Source organism: Quercus robur, chromosome 5 (genome assembly GCF_932294415.1).
Source record: "Quercus robur chromosome 5, dhQueRobu3.1, whole genome shotgun sequence".
Taxonomy (NCBI): domain Eukaryota; kingdom Viridiplantae; phylum Streptophyta; class Magnoliopsida; order Fagales; family Fagaceae; genus Quercus; species Quercus robur.
Window position 1 is genome coordinate 60295420 of NC_065538.1, and position 9879 is coordinate 60305298.

Here is a 9879-nt window from a genome sequence, read left to right on the forward strand (position 1 = left end):
GGGATTTGGGGAAAAAAAATTCCATTTATATACAAGAAAGATGATCCACAGAGCATGACACATTTTGGTGCAAAATTCCTAAAACAATCTTGCAATGCAAAGCACAATATTTTGTTAAGAAAACTAATAAAAACCATCTATGAAGAAGGAAAAAAAAAAAAAAAAAAAAAATATATATATATATATATATAAATGTAAGAGAACATATGACTATCAACATTGACATAATTTTGATTAGCAACAATGAAATGTTCACTCTCTCAACCACCATTTTTGCAAATGTCTAAAATCTTAGCCTTTGGATTACATTTGGAAATTACTAGAGGCAAAGTCTCTACACATTATTAAAACACTAATTTAAAACACTAATGCACTTAGATACAGTCAAATTCTATCTACTCAAAATGATCCACTTAGATACAGTCATATCCTTCCTCAATTTATCGAAGTTCTCCTTCCTGCGATCTTCCTCCAAACGTTGCTTCTCTGCCCATCTCTTGTCAAGATCAGCCTCGGCACTTGCTTCAATGGCCTTGAAGAAGGCATCTATTCCAGCACCAGAAACAGCAGACACACCAACTGACCGTAAAATTTTTGTAGAACTCATCCAGCACAAGGGCAAGGCTCTGAGTTAGAGTTGATGTGTATGAGCTGTCTGAACTTACTGCTGCGTGAAAGGCCTCAAACTCATCCATCCACTGCATGCACATCAGCATTCAAGACAAGGATATAAATACAAAACAAAATCTGCTTGTATGTATATATATGCAAGTTAACTAGACGATAAAGGGAATGGAGAAAAAATTAGTGTCCCAAGCAAAGGGTGAGAAAACAGCTGCAGAATCCGATTTAGACCATCATACCAAATACTTGGTTTAAAAGAGGCAAAAGGAAGAGTCAAATTTAAATTTTCAGAAAATATGAGAAGTGGAGAGAATTAAGGATATTTACTTTTTCTTTCTTTTTTCATCATTTGGCTTTGAAAAGAAAGGAGCACAAATATTTAGAATAATTTTTAAAAATAAATAAAAAAGACTAACCAGCTGAGGTAGAATTCCAAAATAACCTTGGCAATCAAACATGATAGAAATGAACATTATATTTTTCTGTTAGAACCACTAACAAAATTTGGCATGATAGAAAACGCACAGCTTTGTGTAATACAAATTCAACTAGGCTAAAAAGATCCCAAACACTAATGAGTTTACCCTAATTTAGCTTCGCAATGCACCAAACAGACTGGGTACCTGAATAAGTCTTTTTTTTTTAATATACGGTAATCAAAATTTTATTGAATAAAAAATATCATCCTATGAGACAGCTCAGAGTGAAAATCTCTATCATTGATGGTAATTATATATAATATAACAAGAGACACAACTATCATCCAGAACAACTCAAATTAATAAGACAAACCTGAAATTGATGAACTGGTAAAGCATCATAAAACTCATGGGCAATGATGATTGTAGGCACTGGAATTCGAGGAAGTAGAGGAAAAGTTGGTCAGGAAGATAGGAAAACAAACCGTCACATTGACTCTTAAAAATACAGGAAAACAGGACACAGTTTGGTAATATCCCTCAGAGTCAAAATCAGAATTGATAATGAAGATATGCATTAGGCCACACAATTATAAAGCCTGGTCAACAGAGAAACTTCTCCAATATGTATTACATTCAGTATTTCATAAATATTAGACACGGTAACTCAAATCTCTATCAAATTGAATTGCTTGTAGAATATAACAATAGCATCATTGTTGTCAAATCAGGCATTCTGCTTGCCAATCACAGCTGATTTGCAGAATTGTAAATAAAACATCTGCCTCCAAAGAACTGACATCAGACATCTAATAGTCTCTTTGCCTAGTATGACTGCAATTGCAGCACAAAACCTTTAAAAAGGAAAACATGAGGTAATGTAAGAAACAAGTGATTCATAGGATGATACCCTGAACATCTGGTTCATGTCCTCAAATATCATCCTATGAGATTACAGAACAAAAGTTTTGTCTAGGGATAGAAAATTAACATCTACTATCTAGAGAGATAAAAAGAGAGAGCAGCTTAGAGATCTTTTACTCAATTTTCAGAACACATACAAACATTAATCACACACACACACACACACACACACACACACACATAAGAATCTATCTATTGACTTGAACGCTATTGTGTGTGTCTGCTTGTTTTAGATATTTTCATACATCCTGAAGGAACCTGCTCCAGTGCAGCATGCCATGTCACAGGAGTCCCAGTCAATGTGCTGACACTCCTTTTGTTAACCTTGTCATCGGTATTATCTTCATCCTTGCATTTCAAGTTGCTGTGCTGAAGCTTCTGCAGTGTTGGGCTACATTCCACCATATGTATTTGTAATGATTCAGTGAAGTTCTTGAATTTGGAGGCACCCTACAATAAAAGCTACAGTTCTTCAACCTAACACTTGAACCCATGCCATATGCTCATTAATTAAACAACAACATGAAGAACAAAAATCAAAGAAAGATGAAGGAATGTGAAGACAAACTAATGTTTTCACTTGAACATTAATGATTACTCAAAAAACAAAAATCCAAGAAAGAAGCATGACAAGGAATGTGGTCACTTACACGAAGAAGATCAACCATCACAGTTCCTCGTCCTGGACCCAGCTCAACAAGGTTAACTTTACTTGGTTGTCCCATTTGCTCCCACAGGCACATGGCCCAAACACCAACCATCTGAAGTTACATAAGCAGGACATGAGAAATCATTCTTCTTGATTGCAAATCTTCAAAAATGAAAGCAACTCAGATAATAATGTTCCTTTTCCTAGAAATTAAAGCCTTCTTCTTCCGTACTTTGTTGGATTGGAGGTTTGCTTTTCAGAAAATTGAGAGGAGATATGAGCAACTGGAAGTTCAATAGTAAAAACTTACCTCCCCAAACATTTGCCTTACTTCAGGGGAGGTTATAAAATCACCCTCTGCTCCAAACACATCCTGATTAATGTAGAAACCAGCCTTAGGATTTGTCAAAACTTCCTCCATGTACTCAGCAATCGAAATTGGCCCACCACGGAACTGAGAACACAAAAGTAACAAGGACTAAGATCACAACTACAAGCCATTCCCTTATACAAACAGAGCAATTAAGGCACATTTGAATGCTAAGTGGAAACAGAAATTACAAGAGTAGCACCAACATACAAACTATAATTTGAATTTATCGCAGAACCAGAAATAAAGCAAGTGAAATTCAATTTCAAAGTGTCACAATTTTTTGATATTCAGTTTCTTCTTATAACTGAATTGAGCAATGACATACAAAACATAATCGAACACAAACCCCGCAATCAAAATCATTAACTAATATTTGGTTCCTTTAGTTCCAATAAAAAAAAAAAGTAACCACTCTATACCTCCATTAGTTCCGAAGTGCCAAACCCATTAAAATTAGTATTGAATTTCAATCAGAGACAACCAGGAAAAAAAAGGGGGTATTTTCCATAATGAGCTTGTCAATTTCATATTGATGATAATGGCAATGTCCACACATTCACACCCAAAAAACTGCACTGTTTACACACAGAAAACTTAAAGGTGGTGCAATTTAGGGGGGACACCCAGCCTGGGGGTGGGGTGGGGGGGTGATTGTCCATGAAACTAATTCATATCTGAACCGAAATTTCCCAAACAGTACCGAGTGGAAAGTCTCATTCATACATATGCATCATCTTGTTTATATAGGTCCTTTATAATATTTTTTTTTAAGCACAATTGAGAAAACCAGGCAATGGTACAAAAAGATGCGATAAGTAAAATGACCTACATCATTCTTTTTTCCAATCTGCCTAAGCCTTCAACATACAACTAATCATGCCTCACAAACACGAAATTAGCAATAATTTCAATAAAAAAAGCAAAGTTTCTATTACAAGGATCTTTGGCAAAACATTGACATTTAACTAATTGATGAATCACTACATTAGAAATATTAACTTTTTAAGATAAGAAATTTGACATGAATCACTCTTTCAAATTCTGCTCCAACGCAACACAACCCAAGCTCTCTACTCTCTAGTGATAAATTGATAATAAACAATTCTGAGGCAAAAAATTAAGAAACTATGAGAAGAATAATAGAAGAAGAAGAAGAAAAATGGTAAAATATTATGACTTTAGCACTTACTCAAGGTTCGCCAATTTTGCGTTTTTTAACCCTTGTGTAATGTTTGGGCGGGGGAGGAGGCTGCGGGGCATCATCCTTAGGCTCATCATCATGCTGCAAATTCCATTAGAAGTTCCGCAATCAAGATTCTAATTAATGTTATCATTAGAAGAAAGTGAACTACAAAATATATGCATTTGAATTCTAATTAATGTTATCATACCATAGAGCTACCTCGGTGTCCTATTTTGTGTCCACCTGTCCCACAAGTGGGTGCTCTTCTAGTGCGCTGTGGTCTACCTCGTGGAGGTGAGGGCTGATGAGGGGGATGCTCGTTTGGTACATCAGTATGTGGCTGTACAGTGTCAATCCCAACCGAAGGTCCTAGAGGGTCAGATGAGGATGCGGTAGGTGGGTAATGATGCTCTAAGTAGAGGCCAGGAGTGGGTGCAGTAGAGCTGGTAGGTGGGTAAGAGGGTGTCTCGGGGAGTATAGGAGGGGTCACATTGTCATCAATACCGAGATCAAAATTGGGCTGCGAAGGTGGGCTGGGTGAACGGACCTCGGGCTGAAGAGATGCATCTGGGATGTGTGGAGGGACCTCAGGCTGAGGAGATGAGTGCGGGATGGGTGCAGGCATCTCAGGACTAGTTACAACCCGAGGGGTTGTTGCACGCCGACCACGGCCCCTAGCTGCACTTGTGCTTGGGCTTGCTGTAGCAGGCATACCACGGCCCCTGGTTGCACTTGTACTTGGGCTTGCTGTAGCAGGCCGACCACGGCCCCTAGTTGCGCTTGTGCTTGGGCTTGCAATAGCACGCTGAGCACGGGTCCGTGTACTTATGGGTGCTGCGCTTGTGCTTGGGATTTCAGTAGCTGTTGGTTCAGTCTCATGGCCATTGTCTGCCTCCTCATTTGCTACAGGATCACGACCAAGGCCAACCACATTATTTAGGACACGCCGAACATGGTTGTGAGCTTCGCTGCCTTCAGGAAGTATCGCCAATAGCGCTAAATGGCTTTGAATCTGAAACGGAGAAAGAACCAGTACAATCATATTTGAGACAGTTATGTATAAATTAATGAATGGATAATATAGTACTTACTAATCTACTCAAATACTCAACTAGAAACTAACAGTTTTATTAGAGTACTATATGTAACAGAAACTCTTTAATCAGATATGTTTTTATAATTCATAGAAACTGATTCTACGTTCATACATGTACTCAAGTAAAACGAAATAGGCAATAAAATCTAATTAGAACACATTACCATTATATCTAATTTAGCGCTGTTGCGGTCGACATACTTTCGAGTGACCGGACGGTACCAGACGTAATAGGCATGATCGCGGGGCATCTCACCAATCTGAGGAGGTGCATGACAAAGTTGTTGTCGTCTCATTTCCCATGAAATGATATACGGTCCATGCTCCTCCCTCCAATTCTTTTCCACCTTCCCACGTAAGTCAATTTTATGCAGTCTATCTTCGTAGAAAACATCGTCAGGCTACTGCTGCGCCAACCCAAACTGTCGAAGGACACGGTCCGGGTAGTGTCTCTCTACTATGCAAAAACACAGAAGCGGCACCCTGGCTATCCACGTATCCCTCCCTGCAACGCAGAACTCAGGAAGGTGGCCGAAGTCTGCCTCATATGGCTGCCACACAATCTACAATAGAAACAAAAAACAATTATCATAGCATCTTAAAAGGTGAAAGAAGGGAGAATACATAGATAAAAGGAAAAACCACAATTTTAACAAAAGATATGTTAAAGGATGAAGCAATCATATTCTTAAGGGAAATTATTATAACCAAACCGAATTTTTGAATGTTATTACCTGGTCTGGCTGCATTGTCACTAATTGCTCGCGATAGCGGATCAAGGCCGTGCCACCTGGCCTACTCTTCGGGCTTCGCACCCGCACCCACCTACAATTATGAGCAAATAACATAAGAACGATAATACAATTTAGTTATTAAGAAGAGTACATTGCATAACAAACTAAATATTAGGAAAACACTTACTTAAATGCAAGTGGAGCATATGGCCATGGGCCATAATCACATCCAGGTGGGGGCTCTATCCTCGGGCACAAGAATGGCAACCTTGCCCATGCCCAATACTGGACCAAGGTGCACGCCCCACCAATCTGCGATGCGCCTTTCTCACTTGCTCGACACAACTCCCTGTATAACCAGGCCAAGCAACCACTACCCCAACTATACTGCCGCGGATCACGAAGGTTGCGCATAAACTCCAAGAACATCAGATGCACCCTATCTCCTGACTTGTCCATGAAAAGTTTATCCCCTACTAGCGCTAAAATATAGCACCGGGCATACCGGTGTATCTGAATCTCTGTTGCGTCCTCAGGCAGTGGTGCTGCAATGGCCTCAACAAGTCGGCTGATGAGAATTCTTTGGCCCACCAAAGTTTTATTGTCATTCGGCGGAGTAAATCCAAGCAACTCCCCGCACACATCCCTCCAAGTCCCATCCTCCACAGCAGTCGGTCCAACCAAGACCTCACCGTCTATAGGAAGTCCGAAAATTACCTCCACATCTTGTAGGGTGATTGTCATCTCACCATGTGGAAGATGAAACGTATGAGTCTCCGGCCGCCATCGCTCAACTAGGGCCGATATTAGGCAATTATCGATCTCTTTGGAAGGGGCTCTAAACAATCCTTCCAACCTTAGCAATTTGATAATGTCAATCACCCGATTATCTTCCATCTGAACGTTTGCCATCTCCTTAGTGCGACCACGGCACACAAGTGGGCCCGGGTCCTACAAATTCAATAAAAATTTTTGCGGTTGTTAGAACTAGAAATACAACTTTGAAAGAACTTGCTAACTAAAAGTCAAAGTCAACGTAAAAATTAAAGCGGTTGTTAGAACTAAAAATTTCACCTCACCATTCCAAATGGCCTCTGATCGGTGATATGGTTGTCGCGTCAACACTGAATCCTGTAGCGGACCGGGGTGCAAGCACTGTAGCTCCTCATCGATCTGAGGCTCCATACTGCAAAGACAATTAAAAAGGTTATGAAAACCCCAATTTCTCTGTGCCAATGTTTGATAAGAGTTCATATATTTTCATTCCATCACCTTCAAAATTATATATATATATATATATATAGAAGATTCAAATGACAGTTAAACATTACAAGTGCATACAAACTAGATAAGAACAGAATTTTTTTTCTAAATAACAATAAATATTAAAAAATTTAGTTAGTTGTCACGTTTCAAAACAATGTTGAAAACTAGCATCTCGAGTGTTCCTCCACTCGAGTTCCAATATAAAAGTCGAGTTTTTAAGTCTCGATTTATAAGAGGATGGGTTTAAAGTGAGAAAAAATTGACGTAAAAATCGAGTTTTAAAGACTCGATTTCCATAAATTACAGAAAAACGCTGCTATAGGGCTTTAAAACGTCACTATAGAACTTAAAAACGCCACTATAGGGCTCCCTAAACCTGATACTTATAAAAAAAAATTTGCAGGAAAACACCACTATAGGGCTTTAAAATGTCACTGTAAGGCTTAAACAGAGGGTATGTGAACCACTTACAATTCGCCCCAACAGAGGGTAACCTCATGTAATTTCCCGAGAATTTGAGTTTGTGAACTTACTTTTACTTTTGGTTAGTTTATTATGTTCTAATATGTTCAACAGTTTGGCCGAGAGAAAAGAACCCAGAAACCCAAAACCTAAACTTAGACAATAGCTATAGCAAATCATGCAAAACCACTAAATCATCAACTTGTAGAACAAACCAACAAATTCAAACATGATGCAAAACCAATTACATCAAATTCAATCATTTTTTAAAAAACACAATTAATAAAAAAATAAAATTAAAAAAAAAAAAACCCAAAAAGATCCAAACCCTAGGTCAAATCATGAAATTCATAAATCTAAAATTGGAGAGAGAGAGAGAGAGGAGTCTAAGAAGCAAAAACGAGAAAGCACTCAGAAGAAAGAGAGAGTACCTTCGGACAAGACTATACAAGTACACAACGCAAAGCCATCACACAACTTATAATCTAAGCAAACCAACAACACAACAGTAATAATCAAAGCTAACAAGAACCCACTTTGCACTATGGAAATCTCATGGTCAATGAGCACATTAAGTGATTTGATCGTTATATCCTAAAATGGTGTGTTGGAACTTTCATATGATCAGATACCATCTAATAATGACTTTTTCTCATTCATTTAAACCGACCAACAAATACCAACTATGACCAATACAAGCAGGAGCAAAAATGGTCCCTAATTCACATATATCCTGCTCAACGAATTACCAAATGCACAGAGTCAGTAAAAAACTATAGGAATTCCAGACAACCCATTGGTCAAAATGGAAAACATTTTTCTTATTAGTAAGCAACTCTTTTTGATGTATGGGCCTGCTCCATCTAAGGGTGATGATTTCAGCTAAGCTAAACATCAAAATTTTTCATTCCAATTCCCAAAATTTTAACCCTTCTTATTCTTTCAACAAGCTATGAGCAACTAAAAGGTGAAAAAACCTATACAACATTAGTCCTACAATAACTCACCCATAATGTTCCAAAACTTTTTAGCATTTCCAATTAAACATTTTTCAATTACCCCATATTTAATAACATAAACAAACACACAAAAAACTTTATAAACTATCACAATAGATGAACCAAAATTGGAAATAGCATACCCAATAAAGTAAAAACAAACAAGCATAAAAAAATGCATATATGAATCACTGCATAACCAGGTTTCTATTTCTTTAAAAGATGTTGCTATCATTAGAAAATGGGAAGATATGCTTTAATGAGTCATTAGATATACCACTACGGAAAGAGTTAATAAGCACCAAATTTTGAAGAATCTCAGAACAAACTACTTAAATAATTTAGAATTTCTTCAATAACCTGTTCCCATAAACAGAACGGACAAGCCTTCTAACACAATTACAACAAATGGACCCAGCAAAAAGACATCAACAATTAGTTCAGAATAAGCCCTCAATAACAAATATGATTCAAGGTATCACCTGTATATTTCACCAAAAAAGAAAAATAAATTTCTCTAAATATACATGCCAAGCCTTGGCTTTTTAAATCATCTGCCTAACACCGGACAGTTACTTAAGGGGGAAACACTGAATGTCCATGGAAATCAAATAGCTTTATTGGTATTTTATATAACCCAATCCAGATTTTTTAGGGACAAAAAATCCTGAAATGCCAAGACATTAAAGTAAAAGAAACAGAAGAAGAAATTAGAGGAGAAAGTGAGAAAAGATTATTAGGTGCAGTGAATCTCTATTTCTTTCATGAGATGTGCTACCACTAACACTGAGCTACAAAAACCCAAAATTTCAAGAACCCAAAACAGAAAACAACTCAAATTTACAATACCCATCACACAGATCAAAAAATCGCATAAAGAAAAATGAGAAGAAGAGAACCCAGAACCTGAAAAGAGAGAGCACGAACGGCAGACGAACGGCGGGCTACGAGCGGCGGGCTACGAACGGCGCTACGAACGGCGGGCTACGAGCGGCGGGCTACGAACGGCGCTACGAACGGCGGGCTACGAGCGGCGGGCAACGAACGGCGCTACGAACGGCTTCAGAGTGAGTTTGAGAGTGAGAGAGGGCGGAGTTTTAGAGTGAGTTTGAGAGTGAGAGAGGGCGGAGTCTTAGAGTGAGTGAGTTTGA

The 9879-nt window shown here is 38.3% G+C and overlaps 3 protein-coding genes across 3 annotated transcripts; all 3 read right to left on the minus strand.

Annotated features, from left to right (window-relative positions):
- Positions 1-1356: 1356 nt before the first annotated feature.
- Positions 1357-3066, minus strand: LOC126729127 (uncharacterized). Its single transcript, XM_050434830.1, has 4 exons — positions 2927-3066; positions 2618-2728; positions 2213-2417; positions 1357-1475 (listed from the first exon to the last, which is right to left on the minus strand). Exons 1-4 carry the CDS (start codon positions 3035-3037, stop codon positions 1384-1386), a joined length of 519 nt encoding a protein of 172 aa, XP_050290787.1. The 5' UTR covers positions 3038-3066; the 3' UTR covers positions 1357-1383.
- A 1112-nt stretch (positions 3067-4178) lies between these two features.
- On the minus strand, positions 4179-5588 carry LOC126726520 (leucine-rich repeat extensin-like protein 5). Its single transcript, XM_050431795.1, has 3 exons — positions 5433-5588; positions 4381-5184; positions 4179-4271 (listed from the first exon to the last, which is right to left on the minus strand). The coding sequence occupies exons 1-3, from the start codon at positions 5562-5564 to the stop codon at positions 4179-4181; spliced, it is 1029 nt and encodes a 342-aa protein (XP_050287752.1). The 5' UTR covers positions 5565-5588.
- A 78-nt stretch (positions 5589-5666) lies between these two features.
- LOC126726519 (serine/threonine-protein phosphatase 7 long form homolog) lies at positions 5667-6988 on the minus strand. The gene is made up of 3 exons (XM_050431794.1): positions 6190-6988; positions 6003-6093; positions 5667-5831 (listed from the first exon to the last, which is right to left on the minus strand). Exons 1-3 carry the CDS (start codon positions 6912-6914, stop codon positions 5670-5672), a joined length of 978 nt encoding a protein of 325 aa, XP_050287751.1. The 5' UTR covers positions 6915-6988; the 3' UTR covers positions 5667-5669.
- Between the last annotated feature and the right edge of the window lie 2891 nt (positions 6989-9879).

Excerpts from the sequence above, each read along its gene's own strand:
- LOC126729127 (XM_050434830.1), bottom strand. The coding sequence starts at position 3,037 with ATGGAGGAAGTTTTGACAAATCCTAAGGCTGGTTTCTACATTAATCAG. Across the intron at positions 2,729-2,926 it reads TAAGGCAAATGTTTGGGGAG|ATGGTTGGTGTTTGGGCCAT; the intron begins GTAAGTTTTTAC and ends ATGTAACTTCAG. Across the intron at positions 2,418-2,617 it reads TGATGGTTGATCTTCTTCGT|GGTGCCTCCAAATTCAAGAA; the intron begins GTAAGTGACCAC and ends CTTTTATTGTAG.
- LOC126726520 (XM_050431795.1), bottom strand. The coding sequence starts at position 5,564 with ATGAGACGACAACAACTTTGTCATGCACCTCCTCAGATTGGTGAGATG. Across the intron at positions 5,185-5,432 it reads GCGCTAAATTAGATATAATG|ATTCAAAGCCATTTAGCGCT; the intron begins GTAATGTGTTCT and ends TCTCCGTTTCAG. Across the intron at positions 4,272-4,380 it reads GACACCGAGGTAGCTCTATG|CATGATGATGAGCCTAAGGA; the intron begins GTATGATAACAT and ends TGGAATTTGCAG.
- LOC126726519 (XM_050431794.1), bottom strand. The coding sequence starts at position 6,914 with ATGGCAAACGTTCAGATGGAAGATAATCGGGTGATTGACATTATCAAA. Across the intron at positions 6,094-6,189 it reads TATGCTCCACTTGCATTTAA|GTGGGTGCGGGTGCGAAGCC; the intron begins GTAAGTGTTTTC and ends TCATAATTGTAG. Across the intron at positions 5,832-6,002 it reads TGACAATGCAGCCAGACCAG|ATTGTGTGGCAGCCATATGA; the intron begins GTAATAACATTC and ends TTTCTATTGTAG.